The 20,658-nt window shown below is 46.6% G+C and overlaps 1 protein-coding gene across 3 annotated transcripts in view; it reads right to left on the bottom strand.

Annotated features, from left to right (window-relative positions):
• Positions 1-20,658, bottom strand: part of CHAF1A (chromatin assembly factor 1 subunit A) — a 205,977-nt gene that overhangs the window by 16,164 nt on the left and 169,155 nt on the right. For all 3 annotated transcript variants that reach the window (XM_073544706.1, XM_073544717.1, XM_073544700.1), the window contains exon 12: positions 8,255-8,724. In XM_073544706.1, the coding sequence (XP_073400807.1) occupies positions 8,255-8,724 (470 nt within the window). The remainder of the gene's footprint in view (positions 1-8,254; positions 8,725-20,658) is intronic.

Raw genomic sequence — 20,658 nt, 5'->3', positions numbered from 1 at the left:
TCCTCGACCGACAGGCTCTGGTGGGCGAGTGGGTGGGAGACGTAGGCAGGACCAGGTATTCTTTCTCTTGTGGGATCACCTAAACACGCGCCTGTGTTAGGGATTTTGGGGTCCTGCCGTCCAGACATATGAGAATACGGGGTGGCAGTACACGCCGTACTCATAGTCTCTGTGTGGGAGTACAGTAGTGACTGTTCACACTGTATCCCTCCGGGAACCTGAAAGAAAACGACGCACATTGAGGTAGATAAGGGTCTAGTAAAAGACCCGTGTCCACCTCCTACTGACACTAAGCTAAACTGAGCATCCTACTTCCTGTCGGTGGGGTGTACACTGCGGAGGAGGAGCTAACTTTTTTATTTGCATAGTGTCAGCCTCCTAGTGGCAGCAGCATACACCCATGGTTTCTGTGTCCCCCAATAAGGCGATAGAGAAAGGAGGGTTTGATTTACTATTTATGGCGGGTTTTTATTTTTGGCAGCTGTCATACGCTAAAAGACGCTTTTTATTGTAAAAATAGTTTTTGCATCACCACATTTTGAGAGCTATCATTTTTACGCAATTTGACCCGAGTCATGTGAGGTCTTATTTTTTGCGGGACGAGTGGACGTTTTTATTGGTACCATTTTCAGGCACGTGACTGTTTTGATCGCTTTTTATTCCAATTTTTTGGACGCAGAATGAACAAAACCCAGCATTTCAAGAATTTCTTTTGGGGGGGGGGGTGCATTTACACCGTTCCACGTGCGGTAAAATTGATAAGGCGGTTTTATTCTTCGGGTCAGTACGGTTATAGCGATACCTCATTTATGTCTTTTTTTGTTTTGGCGCTTTTATGCAATGAAAACAATTTTATATAAAAAAAATTATTTTTGGATCGCTTTATTCTGCGAGCTATAACTTTTTTATTTTTTCGCTGATGACGCTGTATGCCGGCTCGCTTTTTGCGGGACAAGATGACATTTTCAGCGGTACCATGGTTATTTATACGAGTCTTTTTGATTGCGCGTTATTGCACTTTTTGTTAGGCGGTATGATAAAGCATTTTTTGCTTTGTTTTTATTTTTTACGGGGTTTGCTAAGGGGGTTAATTAATGGGACAGTTTTATAGGGCGGGTCGTTACGGATGCGGCGATAACAAATGTGTACTATTTTTTTTTTGCTTATTTCCAAAAAATGAATTAGGGAATTTTTTTTATTTTTTTAATTTATTTAGCGATTTTTTTTAAAATTATTTTTACACTTATCTTTTTTTAAACTTTATTACATTGTCCCATGGGGGACATAACTGTCATGTGACAGATCGCTGTGACAGATCAGCAGGCTTCCTCGTGCCTGCGCTTTGCAGGCACTGAGGAAGCCGGCTCCCTGCAGGCCCCCGCCTCCATTTTGGATCCGGGGACCTGCAGGGAGGGAGACCCCCGCAGCGGCGCTGCACATTGCGCCGCTGAGGGGGGTCGCAGGGAAGCACGGTGGGAGCCCCTTCCCTCCCAATGCTTCCCTAAACCCCCGGTACACTGCGATCGTGTTTGATCGCAGTGTGCCAGGGGTTAATGTGTCGGGGCGGTCCGTGACCGCCCCTGACACACAGTGCCGGGTGTGAGCTGTGATAATCAGCTGACACCCGGCCGCGATCAGCAGCGCTCACCACGTGAGCCCCGCTGATCGCTATGACGTACTATCCCGTCCCTGGGAATTAAGTCCCAGGGCACATGGACGGGATAGTACGTCATGACAGAAAGGGGTTAAAATAAAGATGAAGTGGACAACTCTTAACACATTCTGACACCATTTTCATACTGATGTAGATGTACACTAAGCTTTTTTTGCAAATTGTATATCAGATTAAAGAAAAAAAAGTGTGCTTTTTTAAACTTCAGATGTTTCAACCAAATTGCATTCCACATTGCCATTTATATGTGAACTGCAGACGCTATTGAGAGTTGAACACATGGGATCTATCACACACAGACATAATTGTTGGCACCCTTCTGTTAAAGTGAGAAAAACCCATAATGTTCACTGAAACTAACCAAAGTAATGTTTGAATTCTGGTTCAGCAGGAAAATTTAAGGGAATCTGTCAGGTCAATTCTTTGTAGCATATTAATAGAATCCTGAAAAGGGCTTTGGTAGCCCTTTCAGGAAATGTAATTTTTATTTCTCTACGCGATTCCCTTGTCTTGCTGTAAGCCCGACAAACTTATTGTCTTGCTGACAAGTCAAGCACAAAGTATGAAAATGGCAAATGAATATTCACCCCTTCCCCCACCCATAAAGAGACAAATTTGTCAAGGGCTAACAGCAAGAAAAGAGGGCCATGTAGCAAAATAAAAATGACATATCCTGAAACGACTGCCCAGACCTCATCTGGAATATTGTGTCCAGTTTTGGGCACCACATTTTAAAAAAGACATCAACAAACTGGAGCAAGTTCAGAAAAGAGCAACCAGAATGGTGACCGGTCTGCAAACCCTGTCTTATGAGGAAAGGTTGCAGGATTTGGGATTGTTTAGTTTGCAAAAGAGAAGACTGAGAGGACACTTAATAGCTGTCTACAAATATCTAAAGGGCTGTCACATTGTAGAAGGATCAACTTTATTCTCATTTGCACAAGGAAAGACTAGAAGCAATGGGATGAAACTGAATGGGAGGAGACACATTAGATATTAGAAAAAAACTTTTTGAGAGTGATCAATGAGTGGAACAAGCTGCCACGAGAAGTGGTGAGTTCTCCTTCAATGGAAGTTTTCAAACAGAGGCTGGACAGACATCTGACTGGAATGATTTAGCGAATCCTGCTTTGAGCAGGGGGTTGGACCAGATGGCCCAGGAGGTCCCTTCCAACTCTACGATTCTATGATTCTATTTCAGGATCCTATTCGTATACTACAAAGAAATGACCCGAACGATTCCCTTTAAAAAAAAAAAAAAAAACTAATGAAAATGGCCTAGACAAAAATGATGGTATCCCTACAAAAGATCGAAAGTAATTTGACCATAGGGACATAATAAACTAAGGTGTTACCATTAATTAGCATCACAGGTGTGTAAAAACTTTAATCGGTCAGTCTGACTATTTAAATGGTGAGACATAGTCACTTTGCTGTTTGGTATCAGTGTGTACTACACTGAACATGACCCAAAACAGTCAAGGAGAAAGTGGTCTAAGGCTAGGTTCACATTGCGATGGGCGAGCTGTAGAAGTCTACGGACTTCCTCCGGTCAGCTCCGTCCACTGCCGCACCTCCTCCGGTCAGCTCCGCCTACTTCTGCATGCGGCCTGCGTACCCCATCTTTAACATTGGGTACGCAGGTCGTGAGGATGCATGCGGATGCCTCCGCATGCGTCATTTTGATGATGCGGCAAACGCATAAAATTCCAACATGATGCGTTTGACGCGGGTCGCCGCATCGTCAAAACAACGCATGCGGAGGCATCGCATACATCCGCACGACCTGCGTACCCAATGTTAAAGATAGGGTACGCAGGCCACATGCGGAAGTATGCGGACGTAGGTGGAGCTGACCGGAGGAGGCGTGGCAGTGGGCGGAGCTTCATGAAGGACGTCCGCAGACCTCCGCAGCTTGCCCATCCTCAAATGTGAAGCCGGTCTAAGGAGATTAGGAAGAAAATTATAGACAAACATGTTAAAGGTAAAAGCGATAAGGCCAACGCCTAACAGCTTGATATATTTGTTACTACAATTGCAGTGTCATAAAAATAAAGTCTATGGGACAGTGGCCAACCTTCCTTGATGTGACTATAAGAGGTAAACTGATGACAAATTGAAGAGACTGTTAGAATGAAATGTAACAAAAAAACACAGAACTTATATAGAAATTAGAGGTAAACTTCAAGGTACATCAGTGTCAGATGGCACCAATAGTCACTGTGTTGGCTAAAGTGGTTTTCATGAAAGTCGACAGCGGTGACCACTGTTGAAAGCAAATCAAAGTTAGACTGGAGTTTGCCAAAATGCATACTTCAAACCACAAAGCTTCAGGGAGAATGTTTGGCCTGAAGCCAAAACTGGCGCTTTTTGTCAAGTCACATAAGCTCTATGATTACACGTGCAAAAATGAAGTCTAACAAAAAAACAAACATTGTACCTTCTGTAAAACATGGAGGAGGCTTATGTGTTGGGGCTGATTTGCTGCGTCTGGCACAGGCTGTCTTGAATATGTGCAGGGCACAATTAAATCTCAAGACTTATTAAGGCATTCTGCAGCAAAATATGCTGCCCAGTGTCAGAAAGCTTGGTATGAGTTGTAAGTTGTGGGTCCCTCCACCAACAGGATAAGGAAACAGTAAAAAATATCCAAGAATGGCTAAGTGCAAACACTGGACTATTCTAAAGTGGCCTTCTATGAGCCCTGATCTAAATCCTATTGTACATCCGTGGAAGAAGTCAAAAAACGCAATCTGGAAAAGGCACCTTTCAGACTGGAGACACATGGAGCAGTTTGTGTATTACGCGTGAGCCAAAATAGCTGGACAGAAATCGTTTGCTTGCAGTGCCTTAAAAGGTTGGGCAACAAAACATTACGTTAGGGGTACAATCATTTTTGTCCAGGTCATTTTTATTAGTTTGTTTTTTAAAATTTCCCCGTAGAAGCACCATTCAAAAGCAATATCTGATTTTCATTAGCTGATCGTAACTTTAAACTCAAAATTATTTGCATCATTTTCAAGTCATTTCAGTGATCATCGTGGTATTTCTTTTAACAGAAATGTACCAGGGCTGACAGCTTCTTCCTGTCTTCAGTGGTCACATGGTACTGCTCATTAAGGTCATGAATATGCTTCCACGCCCATAGGCATCCATATTCATGACCTTAATGAGCAGTACCATGTGACCGCTCAATGCAGGAAGAAGCTGTCAGCCCTGGGACAATGGAGGATGCAGGGGACGTTCAGCGACGGCACAGGAAGGTGAGTATGATGTCCTAGTCACCTTCTCCTGCTGCCGCTCCCCCGCTGGTTTTCTTCACAATGACTTGTGTATAAGCTGAGGGGGCATTTTCAGCCCAAAAAAAATTTGCTGAAAATGTTGGCTTATACACGAGTATATACGGTATCTATTTTGGCCAAAATATTAACCAATACCTTATTTAATGTATTTATTATATTGCATTATATTTTTTATCTTTTCTTGCACTTTTTATCATTTTTTTTTTGCAGGATGCAGCTAGGCCCCTTTATGTTGGCTTGGTATACTGGAGTGCCTGTCACTGTGTGGTGCTGGACAGCCCGCCTGCTATTACTATGGTCAATAGGCTGTTATCCAGAAACTTTGCATCACACTTACCTGTGTGATTGGCGTTCTATGCAAGCCCTTTTTGTGTGCATTTTTGCTACTAGGCAGCCAACCCCTCCATAAATTTGCCAGGTGAGTGGGTGGCTGTTTTTACCAGTAGCTTGCACCTGTGCTACCACTGACTTTATCAGTGTGGGGCCTGCTGCGTCCTGCTATTGCATTTGTCATGGTTTTGGAGAGGCTATTTTCCTATCGTATGTTATTCAATACACACAAAGGAAATAACATGTATATAATGTGTGACATAGAATGTCACAGTGTTGAGGAATCATTCTTATTTTCATTTGCACATGGAAACACGAGAAGCAATGGAATGAAACTGAAAGGAAGAAGATATTAGAAAAAAACCTGACAGTGAGGGTGATCAATGAGTTGAACACGCTGCCATGAGAAGTCTTCAATGGAAGTCTTCAAAACAGAGGCTGGACTGTCATCTGCCTGAGATAGTTTAGCGACTCCTGCAGTGAGCAGAGGGTTGGACACGATGACCCTAGAGGTCCGTTCCAACTCTAACATTCTAGGATTACAAAAAATGTGCAATTGCAATAGTTTTCTGGGAGAAATGCTTCATTTTCTTCTGGAACAATTTCAAGGTTGCCAACAATTTTGGCCTTGACTGCACATGTATTGTAGAGGAAAACCCTTTCAATATCACATTTACAGTAAAAATTTTACTGTATTTCAGATCATAAACCAATAAATTATATAAACCAGATGGTGAATACTCCGTCTTTAATTTCCACCATCACTGAAGAAAAAAGTACTCATCTTTTCTTCAAATCACACCTCAACATTTGCATCTGATACTCTCATCCCACCTCCTCCTCAAACCCACTAGAATGCTTATCCCAACTTTAACCCTTTTCTTCAACCTATCAGCCGCTATTGTCTATCCCTCCTGCTTTCAAACACACATAAAGCTTATCTTGTGGAAGTCATTCCTTGAGCCAGCCTTTAAGCCTAACCATCACTACTCACTTTCACTTCAAAACTCGTTGAAAAGCAAGTCTACATTGAACTTTCCTCCCGCTTCTCATCCAACTCCACTGTTTTACAAATTACAATTTGCCTGGATAGAAGCATTAGGGAAGACTTGTGCCAATATAAATGCACTGACGTGCCCAAAGATGTTTTGGTTATCGCCTGTATGCCAATAGAGGTGAAAGCAATGATGGAAGAGGAAAGACTTCTGCTCCCTCCCCCATCATTCTCCCTCTGAGTCTAACGCAGGGGATGCACAACTCCAGTCCTCAAGGGCCACCAACAGTGCATATTTTCAGGATTTCCTTAGCAATGCACAAAGTGTTGGAATCATCTCTTGCACAGGTGAATAATTTATCACCTGTGCAGTACAAAATGAAATCTTAAAATTTTGCACTGTTGGTTGTCCGTGACGACTGGAGTTGTGCACCCCTGGTCTAACGTCTCAGTATAGTGGGCTTGTTGACATCAATAATTGGTGACCACTATGCCGAGCAGTGAAGAGCTTCAGAGCGCTCGCTGCAGAAACCACAGCAACAGGGGAAGTATTTTTATTATGGGGCCCATTATTCCGTGCGGTGGAATGTGTGGGTCCATTATTCCGTGCGGTGGACTGTGTGGGTCCATTATTCCGTGCGGTGGACTGTGTGGGTCCATTATTCCGTTCGGTGGACTGTGGGGGTCCATTATTCCGTGCGGAGGACTGTGTGGGTCCATTATTCCGTGCGGAGGACTGTGTGGGTCCATTATTCCGTGCGGAGGACTGTGTGGGTCCATTATTCCGTGCGGAGGACTGTGTGGGTCCATTATTCCGTGCGGAGGACTGTGTGGGTCCATTATTCCGTGCGGAGGACTGTGTGGGTCCATTATTCCGTGTGGAGGACTGTGTGGGTCCATTATTCCGTGTGGAGGACTGTGTGGGTCCATTATTCCGTGTGGAGGACTATGTAGGTCCATTCTGTATATAGGACTGTGTGTGTCCATTATTGTTTGGAGGTCTATGAAGGTCCATTCTGTATTGAGGACTAAGTGTGTATCCATTATTCTGTATGGAAGGCAATGAGGGACCATTATACTGTAAGGAAGGAAGTGTGGGGCCCATAATACTATATGGAGGACTATGTGGTCCCCATTATACTGTATGTTAAATAAAATGCACTTTTTTCGGGTAACAAACCCTTTAAGGCCAAGTTCACAATTGTGTTTTTGCATTCCATTTGTCTGTTTTGCTTTGCACATGAATTCAGTTTATGTTTTTAGAGCAGAATAACAAGTTTGCATGCTCTGTTGCGGCTTCCTTTTACAAAACAAAGTGAAACCAAAAAAGACCCAACAACAATCACATTGCCCATTTTCGTTTGCTATTACGCACATGAATTCTGTTTGGTCCGTTAAACGAAACAATGTGCAAATGGAAATGTAAATATAAATAAAGAAAAAACAAAGGCAGTTATTCTGGTTAGAAATACGAATCAGAGAAGGAATATTTTATAGTTCAACAACAGACGTTCCAGTCAACATTTCATAACCGGGTGCAGCCTTATATTGGCATGAAAATATTTCACAAATACTTAATCTTAACTGAAAGGTTAAAAAGGTTGCATCATAATCTTTATACAGACAACCTACCCTAAGGATAGGTTATTAACAGATTGATAGGGGTATAACACCTGACAACCCGACCGATCAAGCTTGGTAGCAGAAGTCAGTACAGCGCAACCTGTATAATTGTTTAAGTGGGGAACTGCACATTAACATATATTCAAAAAAAATATGAATGAATCTGTTAACATCTGGCCACACCGAGAACAGTTGATGGGTAGGGGTGTTAAGTATTCAACCATCACCAATCTGATATTGATTACCTATCGTTAGGATAAGTCATTAATATATGAATAGTGGAGCAACCACTTTACATATGGTTCTTAAATTAAAAACTTCAAAATTACTTACACCACTTATTGTTCCCAAAGTTTTGGCTTTTTTCATGAATTTTGTAATTGGCATACTACCAGCCGATTTCCTCTTGTTTGATGTGGAAATTGCCTGCATCAGTCCTCCACTGTTTCCCATCTCATCTTTGCTACATGAATTCACCTGAGTGACATAAGTCCACTGGCATGGCACAGGAAGGTTTTCCTGCTGGAAGCTTTTTAATACATCAGCATGCACATACCAACATTGACGATGATCTGGACGCTTCTCATACACAGAATTCTCAGAGATAATACGTTTTAAGCGAGCTTTTGACGGTATGGTAACGTTTTGATTTCGTGAGTTCGGACTTGCAGTTTCACAAACTGTTGGGTTGCTAGCATCACTGAATGAAAACTTGCCAAGCTGACAGCACTCTTGGAATTCCTTAATGATCGTTTTGCTTCCATTAACATTGCCATGTAGCAATGGAAGGAGGAGAGCAAGGACTGCAGAGGAAAAATTAATAAGAAATTTAGTATTTCCTTGATTATGCCACAAATCTCTTAACCCAAAATAGGAACGTAAAATCAGTTATAAATGAAATATGCAGACAGACCGGCACATTATTTAGCGCAGCTAGCAATTTATGAAAACCAATCCAAGGCTGGATTCACATTAGCGGTTTTTTTTTGCGCAGCGCATCGTGCACATCCATGTGCATGCATCTCTATGTTTAACATGGGGGCCCATGGTCTTGCGTTTGCACGCGTTTGTGTGCGGTTTTTGTGCGCATGCGTTTTTTCAAAGTGTGCCCCTAGGCCGCCAGACGCAACCTGTTGCATTTTTGGGTCCGCCAAAAGGCGTAAAAAAAACACATGCGCACGCTAGCGCACGGAATGCTCCAAAATAACACATTACAGTCTATGTGATCGCAGGCGTGCGCATGGACATGCGTTAAGTGTGCATTTTTGTGCACATGCGTTTTTGGCGTAAAAATTTGTAGACACTGATTTTAACCCCCAGAGAACCAATGGGTCAAAAAAAAGCAAACGCATGCAAAAAAGGCAATGTGCCTTTTTTTGGCATGCGTTTCTACTGCGCACGATGCGCTGCACAAAAAAACGCCAATGTGAAATTAGCCTAAGTTGCCAATGAAAGTTAAAAGCATTCAGTCATGTAAAAAAAATAAATAAACACAGCTCCTGCACTGACTGACAGCTGGCTCCAATGCTGATTCTGCTGTCAGTCAGTGCTGGGAGCGGTTACAGCCACCTCTCTCTATGCACGGAGTGGTGACTGAAATCGTGCCAGTTGAACCGCTATGACTGAAAGATATTGCTGGGAATAAAGTTCATTTGTCTCGGCAGCAGGGCTCTCAGTGCTTCAGCTGCACAGTCTCAGAACACTATTATTCTCCAGATTAACCCCATACCCACAGGTTTAAATTCTCTAAACCGATGTGTTGGAAACATGGATTTTTGTGAGTACTCACCATAAAATCCTTTTCTCCGAGACGCTCATTGGGGGGGACACAGACTGTGGGTGTGTGCTACTGCCGTCTGGAGGCTGACACTAAGTATACAAAAAACAAGTTAGCTCCTCCTCCGCCGCATACACCCTCGCCCCGATAGCGGGCGGAAACCAGTTTAGTGCAAAAAGCAGTAGGAGAAGCTGAGAGCGAATTAGCTTTACCGCAGAAAATCATATGTCTGAGAAAAGTACAACCCTACAATAAAGAATTACACTAATCAAAATAAACCAAAGCCAACTGGCTATCAGGGTGGGTGCTGTGTCCCCCAATGAGCGTCTCGGAGAAAAGGATTTTACGGTGAGTACTCACAAAAATCCATGTTTCTCCTTCGTCTCATTGGGGGACACAGACTGTGGGACATCCTAAAGCAGTCCCTGGGTGGGAGCCACTCACTAATCCAAACCGCATGCCCACCTGTTTAAAGGTGTGCTACTGCTGCCTGGAGAATTTTCCTACCCAGGCTCGCATCTGACGCCTGAGTATGCACATTGTAATGCTTAGAGAACGTGTGCAGGCTTGACCAGGTTGCCGCTTGCATACTTGCTCTGCCGAAGCCTGGTGCCGAAGCGCCTAAGAGGCGCCCACTGCCCGAGTAGAGTGTGCCCATATTCCAGTTGGAATCGGCGTGCCTCTGATACGGTAAGCCTCTTGAATAGTTAGGCGAATCCATCTGGCTATGGTCGACCGTGAGGATGCAAGCCCCTTCCTGCGCCCTTCGGGGATCACAAACAACGAGTCTGTCTGGCGAAAAGGTGCTGTCCTTGACACGTACCTCCTGAGGGCTCTTACTAGGTCCAACGTGTGGAGCGCCTTCTCCACTCTGTGTACCGGAGCTGGACACAACGAAGGCAAAACAATGTCCTCATTAATATGGAAAGAGGACACAACCTTTGGCAGAAACAGCGGCGGTGGTCTAAGGACTACCTTATCCTTAAAAAAAAAAAAAAAAAAAAAAAAATAAGTCAGAAACGGAGGTCTACAGGATAGGGCTGCCAATTCCGAGACCCGCCTAATGGAAGTTATGGCTACCAAAAACACGACCTTCCTGGAAAGGTATGACAATGCGACTTCCTGCAACGGCTCAAACGGAGCTTCCTGCAGGACACCCAGAACCAGATTAAGGTCCCAGGCGTCTATGGGCGCTCTAAAGGGGGGCACCAAATGAGAGACCCCCTGAATGAATGTCTTGACTTGCATATTGGTAGCGATCTTTCGCTGGAAAAGAACCGACAAGGCCGATATCTGTCTCCTCAGGGAACTCGGTGCCAAACCTGCGTCTAAGCCTGACTGCAGAAAAGCAAGGATGTTGGGAACCGAGAAGGACAAAGGCGCAACCCCGTGCTCTCGACACCAGAGAAAGAAAACCTTCCAAGTGTTATGATAAACTCTCGCCGAGGCCTGCTTCCGGGCGCTAACCATTGTAGCAACCACTTCACGCCCAAACCCTGCCTGGGTCAGAATCCAAGATTCAACGGCCATGCCGTCAAACACAGGGCCCCTAAGTTCGGGTGGTAGATCGGCCCCTGGGACAGTAAGTCTGGCCGTACCGGTAGACGCCATGGCACGTCTGCGAGGAGCTGTACTAGATCCGCTTACCAAGCTCGACAGGGCCAGTCTGGAGCCAGCAGAATCGCTGGGACCCTCTCTGTCTTGATCTTTCTGATGACCCTCGGGAGAAGTGGCAGAGGGGGAAACAGGTATGGGAGCCGAAACTGGCTCCATGGAAGGACCAACGCATCCATTGCGATTGCTCGCGGGTCCTGGGACCGAGCGACAAACATGCCCACTTTGGCTTTCTCCCTGGAGGCCATCAGGTCCACGTCCGGAGTCCCCCACCGTTGGCAAATCTGCTGGAAGACCTCGGGGTGCAGGGGCCATTCCCCGGCCACGACACCCTGCCGACTCAGGAAATCTGCTGCCCAATTTTCCACGCCTGGTATGTGAACTGCTGAGATTACTGAGTGGTGCCTCTCGGCCCAATGGAGTACATGCTCTATCTCGCGCATGGCTGCCCTGCTGCGCGTGCCTCCCTGGTGATTCACGTACGCCACTGCCGTGGCGTTGTCTGACTGGACCCGGACTGGGCGTCCTGCTAGCCAGTGCTGAAAATGCTGCAACGCCAACCACACCGCTCGAATCTCCAACAAGTTGATCGGAAGACGAGCCTCCTGGGGCAACCACTGCCCCTGTGCCGTGTGATGGCGAAATACTGCTCCCCAACCGAGAAGACTCGCGTCGGTTGTGATCACCAACCATTGATCTGGAGGAAAGGGTTTACCCTGAAGGAGAGAGGAGTCGCACGTCCACCATTGAAGTGCTCGTCAGACCTGAAAGGACAACCTACACTGATGATCTAGGGAGAACGGACTCCTGTCCCACGCTGCCAAGAGAGCGTGCTGCAGGGGACGAAGATGAAATTGAGCAAACGGAATTGCTTCTATTGCCGCTACCATCCTCCCTAGAACCCTCATCCCAAATCGAATCGTGTGAGGGCCTGGTTGCTGAAGACTCCCAACTCCCTGCCGAAGCGCCCGAGCCTTGTCTTGAGGGAGAATTACCAACCCTCGGGAAGTGTCGAGCCTCTGAGGTGGGATAAGAGATGACTTTTTCCCATTGACCAACCATCCTAGGCGAGATAGGGTATCCAGCGTGATGCTGACATTCTCCTTGCATGCTTGAAAGGACGCCCCCTTTACTAAGAGGTCGTCTAAGTACGGCAAAACCACTATGCCCCGAGAATGAAGAATGGCCATGACGACCGCCATTACCTTCGTGAATACCCTGGGAGCCGTGGCTAACCCGAACGGCAGAGCCACAAATTGAAAATGCTGGCCATTGACTGCAAACCGAAGGAACTTCTGATGCGGTGGAAAAATAGGGATGTGCAGGTAGGCATCCTGGACATCGATTGAGGCCAAATATTCTCCCTGCTCCATGGCCGATATTACTGACCGGACGGATTCCATCCGAAAGTGCCTGACTCTGATGAACCTGTTTAGGAGCTTTAGGTCCAGAACCGGTCTTACTGTTCCGTCCTTCTTGGGGACCGCGAACAGGTTGGAATAAAATCCTTGAGCCTTTTCGCCCTCTGGTACCGGGACAATGACCCCATTGCACTGAAGAATCCTGATGGCTCCTAGCAACGCCTCTGCCCGGGATTCCGATTTGGGAAGCCGGGAGAGAAAAAATCGTCTTGGAGGATGTCCGATAAACTCTATTTTGTACCCGGATGACACTAATTCCGCCACCCATGCGTCGTGTGCCACCTTGACCCAGACGTGGCGGAACCTGAGCAGACGACCGCCACCCACCTACTCTGCTGTCTTCGGGTACCTGATGCCTCGAGTCATTTTGCTGAGGGCCTCTGGGACCTGGCCCCCCTTGACATGGGTGGTCGGCCCCGCATCCTCCTCAGCGGGTTGGCTTTATACGTGACCTGGCACTCTGTCTTGGTTGTAGCGAGCTGGGGCGGTAGAACTGGCCGCTGTTGCCCATCTGGGGGTGCGAAATGCTCGAAAGCGCGCCTGCGGTTGACGAAAAGGCAGTCTACTCTTCTGCTGTGGGAGAAAGCTGCTCTTTCCCCCTGTGGCATCAGAAATGAGTTTGTCTAATTTCTCTCCAAATAATCGGTTACCCTGATATGGCAGGGACGTTAACGATTTTTTAGAAATTGAATCAGCCCGCCATAGCCTTAGCCACAAGGCTCTCCTAATGGCGATAGCGTTTGCCGCCACTAGTGCCACGCAATTAGCCGCATCCAAGGATGCATTAGATAGTTACCCGCCATGGCGATCTGATTGCTATCTCAGATACCTCTATCGGCAAGTCTCTATCTTGCAGGACTCTAGTCAAAGACTCTGACCATGACATCATGGCCTTGGCCACCCATGTTGTCGCGAATGAAGGCAAAAGCGCTGATCCCGATGCCTCATACACTGAGCGGGCTAAACCTTCTATGAGCCGATCCATGGGGTCCTTAATAGAAGAACCACTAGGCACTGACAACAACAATCTTGAGGCCAGGCGTGACACTTGGGGATCCACAATCGGAGATTCCGCCCATCTCTTACAGAGCTCTGGTGCAAACGGGTATCTCGTCTCTAGCGTTTTTTGTCCCGAAAAACGCTTGTCTGGACGTTCCCTGTGCCGTTGCACCATGTCCTCGAATTCTGGATGAGTGCTAAACACCCTATGTGGTCGCCTGGCCTTTTTAAAAGATATTTTATGCCCTGCGGTTAGGGAGACATCCTCCTCAATACCTAGAGTCTGATTGACAGCCTCAACGAGACTGTCTACCTTCTCCCGACACCCCGGGGTATCCAGGTCCAAGGATTCCTGCATGTCCTCATCCGAACTCTGCTCGCTCCCAGACAATGGTGACGGTGAGCAAGACGCCTCACTCACGGATGCCAAAGCACCGGAGGGGCCCGGAGACGCCATATGGGATCTCTCCCTGTACGTCTGCTTAGAGAGAGTGCGGCCCCTGCAGGCCGGTGGCTCTTGTGAGGTGGATGAACCTTCCCAAACAGGCGAGCCGTCATCTCTACCCCTATCCGGGGTTCTTAATCGCCTTCGTAAGCAAAACCATAGACCGAGAAAGTGATAACGCCCATTCCGGGGGGTCCGAACCCCTGGGCTCCGTTGGAGGGGAGGGCTCCTGGGCGCGTTCGGAACTACAGGCTTCACATAACTTAATGGTTTGTGCTCGCGTGAACACAAACCCACAGGAAACGCATGCGGTATAAAGGAACGTGTGCTTTTTCCCTTTCCCAGACATACTGCAGAAAAAGGCCAATTTTCTCTCTCTCTTTTTTTCTATTTAAGGCATAAGGGGGAATGAGGAGGATAACTTGCCCTAGTGTGGCTCCGGGATGGGGTCGCACTTACCCAGCTCCTGCTGTCTCCCCGCGCTCCTGATCCTGCTGTTCCTTCCTCTCTGGGTAGGCTGCGATGCTCTCCTGATCACGGCCTACCCTGTGTTCTGAAGCCGGGGCCTCGATTTAATCCAGCTCCCGCCCCGGACCTGACGTCATGCCGGGGGGGCAGGTCTTCCCCCCGCGGCCTAGGCCGAAGCCGTGGGCTAAATTTGACACTGCCCGTCCGTCCGAGCATGGGCGCGCTATCCTGGCGCTCCCCCGGTACCGCCCTGAGGCGCCCTCCTTCCCCAGCTGGGGAATCTCCTTGGCAAAACCATTATGCCCCGTGCGGGGCTTCCACGCACCCTGGCTACAGGTATGGGAGGAAAGAGGGAGGGAGGTAGGAGAGGAAGCAGGGAGGAGAGAGGAAGGAGGGAGATGGCTGCTGATCACAGCCCTATAGTAACTCTGCGGCTCCAGCACCCGAGTTGCTGGGGCATAAGGATTGTGCTGACCTGCTTCTCTTCCCTAAGCCGGCGCTAGCCTGGAGCCACTTGCTGCCCAGGGGCCCTCCCAGCCCAACCATACCTCATTGAGGCCATGAGGTAATCCATCTTCGGACGGTGCAGGCACCCTAGCTCCGTCCGCCTTGTCTGGGCGAGGAGAGGGACCGTCCGCCGCCATGCAGCACCGCAGTCATGCGTTGGTGGAGCAGTGAGGGCGCACAGACTAGTCTTGTGCCTCTGTGCAAGCCCATGGTTTCACTACCTAGGGGTGGACAGGGCTAAGTCTGGCATAATGTCCCACGTCGCAGGAGAGGAAACGTGGAGGGACACTCGCACGTGGTCGCCCGTTGCTGGTTTGGGGAAATCGGATCCTTTCAATAGGATGCGTTGCCCCTGTCATATCTTCTCAAAAAATAAAAAATAAAAATAGATGTCTGGGGAAAAGTCCCAGAGATGTCCCTCGGTGCGGGAAAGGATACGCGGAGGAGATACTCGCGCGTGCTTGCCCGTTGATGTTTTGGGGAGATCGGACCCTTTCAATAGGGTCCGTCGCCCCTGTCTCCTCTTCATAGCGAGAAAATATATATATATAAAAAAAATTAGTCTGGAGAGACCCAGACTGCGTGTGCCTCCATCAGACACTAAGCAAAAACTGGTTTCCACCTGCTATCGGGGCGAGGGTGTATGCGGCGGAGGAGGAGCTAACTTGTTTTTTGTATACTTAGTGTCAGCCTCCAGACGGCAGTAGCACACACCCACAGTCTCTGTGTCCCCCAATGAGACGAAGGAGAAAATGTACATGCATTACTTAAAAATTACACCACACTTAGGCTGTGTGCACACGCTGCGGAATTTTCTGCGCAGATTTGACTAAATCCGCAGATCAAAAGACCTGCAGTTCATATGCGGATTTTCTGCAGATTGGTCTGTGGTTTTCCCCTGCGGTTTGACACTTGTCATGGAGCAGATGCTAAACCGCTGCGGAATCCACACAAAGAAGTAACATGCTGCGGTTTTGAAACCGCAGCAAATCCGTGCGGAAAATTCTGCAGTGTGCACTGCGTTTTTTCTTTCCATAGGTTATAATGGTACTGTACACCGCAGCAAGAACTGCTGCGGATCCGCAGGGCCAAATCAACTGCGGATCCGCAGCAGAATCAGCAGCGTGTGTACACACACAATGAATCAGATTTTCAGGGCTGAAAAGATAAGTCTGCAAACACTTACTGCAGAATCATGACCATGTTCAAGATGCACACAGTCATGATTCCCCTGAATAGGCATACTTCCAGTACTGTTCTGATCATATGGTTTAATAGAACATTGAGAGGAGTGATTCTGACATTGTTTTCTCATGACATTGTACTTCATGTCAGTGGTAAAATTTCATTCATATAACTTGCGTTTATTTGTGAAAAAAATGGAAATTTGGCGAAAATTTTGAAAACTTCGCAATTTTCCAAATTTGAATTTTTATGTCCTTAAATCACAGAGATACGGCACACAAAAAACTTAATAAGTATCATTTCCCACATGTTTACTTTTCATCAGCACAATTTAGGAACCAAAATTTTTTTTGTAAGGAAGTTATAAGGGTTAAAAACGGAACCAGCGATTTCTCATTTTTGCAACGCCATTTTATTTTTACGGACCACATAACATTTGAAGCCACTTTGAGGGGTCTATATGATAGAAAATACCCAAAAGTGACACCATTCTAAAAACTGCACCCCTTAAGATGCTCAAAACCACATTCAAGAAGTTTATTAACCCTTTAGGTGCGTCACAGGAATTTTTTGAATATTTAAAAAAAAAAATGAACATTTAACTTTTTCACAAAAAAAATACTTCAGGTTCAATTTTTTTTTATTTTACCAAGGGTAACAGGAGAAATTGGACTGCAAAAGTTATTGTGCAATTTGTCCTGAGTACGCTGATACCTGATATGTGGGGGGAACCACTGTTTCAGCGCATGGAAGACCTCAGAAGGGAAGGAGCGCCGTTTGACTTTGTCAATGCAAAATTGGCTGGAATTCAGATCGGACGCCATGTCGCGTTTGGAGAGCCCCTGATGTACCTAAACAGTGGAAACCACCAACAAGTGACCCCATTTTGGAAACTAGAACCCCCAAGGAACTTATCTAGATATGTGGTGAGAACTTTGAACCCACAAGGGCTTCACAGAAGTTTATAACATACAGCGGTACAATTAAAAAAATCATTTTTTCCACAAAAATGATCTTTTCACCCCCAATTTTTATTTTTCCAAGGGTAACAGGACCCTAAAAGATATAGTGCAATTTGTCCTGAGTAGTACGCTGATACCCCATATGTGGGTGTAAATGACTATTTGGGTCCATGGCAGAGCTCGGAAGGGAAGCAGCGCCATTTGACGTTTTTGGCTGGAATTGAGATCGGACACCATGTCGCGATTGGAAAACCCCTGATGTATCAAAACAGTGGAAACCCCCCACAAACGACCCCATTTTGGAAACTAGACCCCCCCAAGGAACTTATCTAGATATGTAGTGAGAACTTTGAACCACCAAGGGCTTCACAGAAGTTTATAACGCCCGGGCGTGAAAATAAAAAAAATCGTATTTTTTCCACAAACATGATCTTTTAGTCACCAATTTATTTATTTTCCCAAGGGAACAAGGAGAAATTGTATCCCAAATGTTGTCCAATTTGTCCTGAGTACGCTGATACCCCATATGTGGGAGAAAACTACTGTATGGGCACACGTCGGGGGCTCGGAAGGGAAGTAGTGACATTTTGGAATGCAGACTTTGATGGAATGGTCTACGGGTGTCATGTTGCTTTTGGAGAGCCCCTGATGTACCTAAACAGTGGAAACCCCCCACAGGTGACCCCATTTTGGAAACTAGACCCCCTAAGGAATTTATCTAGATGTGTGGTGAGCACTTTGAACCCCCCAGTGCTTCACAGAAGTTTATAACGACCGGGCGTGAAAATAAAAAGATCGTATTTTTTCAGCAAACATCATCTTTTAGTCCCCATTTTTTTTTTAGTTTCCCAAGGGTAACAGGAGAAATTGGACCCCAAAAGTTGTCGTCCAATTTGTCCCGAGTACGCTGACACCCCATATGTGGGAGAAAACTACTGTATGGGCACACGTCGGGGCTCGGAAGGGAAGTAGTGACATTTTGGAATGCAGACTTTGATGGATTGGTCTGCGGGTGTCATGTGCGTTTGGAGAGCCCCTGATGTACCTAAACTATTGAAACTCCCCACAAGTGACCCCATTTTGGAAACTAGACCCCCCACGGAACTTATCTAGATGTGTGGTGAGCACTTTGAACCCCCAAGTGCTTCACAGAAGTTTATAACGCCTAGGCGTGAAAATAAAAAAAATCATTTTTTTCCACAAAAATGATATTTTTTCCCCCAATTTTTTATTTTCCTAAGGGTAACAGGAAAAAATGGACCTCAAAAGTTGTTTTGCAATTTGTCCAGAGTATGCCGATACCCTATATGTGGGGGTAAAACACTGTTTGGGCGCATGGCAGAGCTTGGAAGGGAAGGAGCACCATTTGACTTTTTCAACGCAGAATTGGCTGGAATTGAGATCAGACGCCATGTTGTATTTGGAGAGCACCTGATGTGCCCAAACAGTGGAAACCCCCAATTCTAACTCCAACCCTAACCCCAACACATCCCTAACCCTAATCTCAGCCCTAACCCTAATGGGAAAATGGAAATTAGCTTAGTTACTCACCGATAACGGTGTTTCTCGGAACCCATGACAGCACCACGGAGAGAGGGGATCTGCCCTTCAGGGACAGGAACCTACAGAAAAAGGGCGGTACCTCTCCTCCGCCTTCAGTTGGTTACAGAGCATCAGAGGGTCTCCAGGTTAGTTAGACAACAGAAATACATACACAATATTATAATACTGCTTACTTATCAAAGCACCGTGCCTAAACGGAAACACTCTACTAACAATAACACGTGCTCACCATACTCATGAAGGGGAGGGGAATAAGCGGGTGCTGTCATGGGTTCCGAGAAACACCGTTATCGGTGAGTAACTAAGCTATTCTCTCTCACCCATGACAGCACCACGGAGAGAATTTCAGAGATTGGTAGCTTAGGGAGGGACCACCGCCTGAAGGACCCTTCTCCCGAAGGTCAGGTCAGATGTAGAGGCTAGATCTAATCTATAGTGCCTAAAAAAGGTCAAAGGTGATGACCAGGTGGCCGCCTTACAGATTTGTTCTATTGATACCTCAGATCTTTCAGCCCATGAGGTCGCCATTGCCCTTGTGGAATGAGCTCTCAGCCCTTCTGGGATGGTATTCCCGCTGGATGAATATGCCAGGGCAATCGCATCCCTTATCCACCTTGCCAGGGTACTCTTGGATGCTTTGAGCCCCTTCCGAGGACCCTGGAAACATACTAAGAGAGAGCCTTCCTTCCTACACTTTTTGGTGGCCTCCAAGTACTGTACTAGGCACCTTTTAACATCTAAAGTGTGGAACTTTTCTTCACCCTTATTTTTTGGATTTGGGTAGAAGGAAGGAAGGACTACCTCCTGGGACCTGTGAAAATGTGATGACACTTTGGGCAAATAGGCTGGGTCAGGTTTTAAGATATCTCTATCCTCTAGAATTTTTGTGAAAGGAGGCCCCGCTGACAAGGCTTGAAAATCGCTCACTCTTCGGGCTGATGTTAGTGCCACCAGAAGCACCGTTTTAAGAGATAGGATTTTTAGGGGTGCTGAGTGAATTGGTTCAAACGGAGGGCCTGTCAGTGTTGAAAGTACAAGATTCAGGTCCCATGATGGTAATCTTTGACTGGCTATTGGCCTCGATCTGGTTGCGGCTTTAATAAACCGTGCTACCCAGGGGTCACCTGCCACATCATGGTTATAGAGGGCGCCTAGTGCCGCTATTTGTACTTTTAATGTGTTGACCACCAGACCCTGTTCTAGGCCCACTTGTAGGAATTCTAGGATCTTATCTGAACCCCGTCCTGAACCTTTGCCCTAGAGGTGGATAGAAATTTTTTCCATATTCTACCATAAGCTCTCATTGTAACCGGTTTCCTACTCTTTTGTAGTGTAGTTATCAGGTTTTCTGAAAAACCCCTGTCCCTCATCAGTGCCCTCTCAAATTCCATGCTGTTAAATGGAGGTTCAGTGCCTGAGGATGTAGCACTGGGCCCTGCGATAGCAGGTCCGGGAGATCCGGTAGGACCCATGGGTCGGTTACTGAGAGCATTCTTAGCCAGGAAAACCAGGTTCTTTTGGGCCAGAAGGGGGCTATCAGTATCATTCTTGCCCTGTCCTGCCTGACTTTCTTTAGGACTGCAGGAATGAGCATGATTGAGGGAAAGGCATATGTTAGATTCTGTGTCCATGGGAGCATAAATGCGTCCAGAGTTAGAGGATTCCCCCTGGGATCTAGGGAGCAGAAGGCATCTACTTTTTTGTTTTTGAAGTCGGCGAACAGATCCACGTCTGGGGTCCCCCACATTTTTACAATCTGCCGAAAAATGGACTGCTTTAGTACCCATTCCCCCTGT

Source organism: Dendrobates tinctorius, unplaced genomic scaffold (assembly GCF_039654945.1).
Source record: "Dendrobates tinctorius isolate UK_male_01 unplaced genomic scaffold, ASM3965494v1 ptg000011l, whole genome shotgun sequence".
NCBI lineage: Eukaryota > Metazoa > Chordata > Amphibia > Anura > Dendrobatidae > Dendrobates > Dendrobates tinctorius.
The sequence above is the reverse complement of the archived record's forward strand: the minus strand, read 5'-3'. Positions and strand labels throughout refer to the sequence as shown.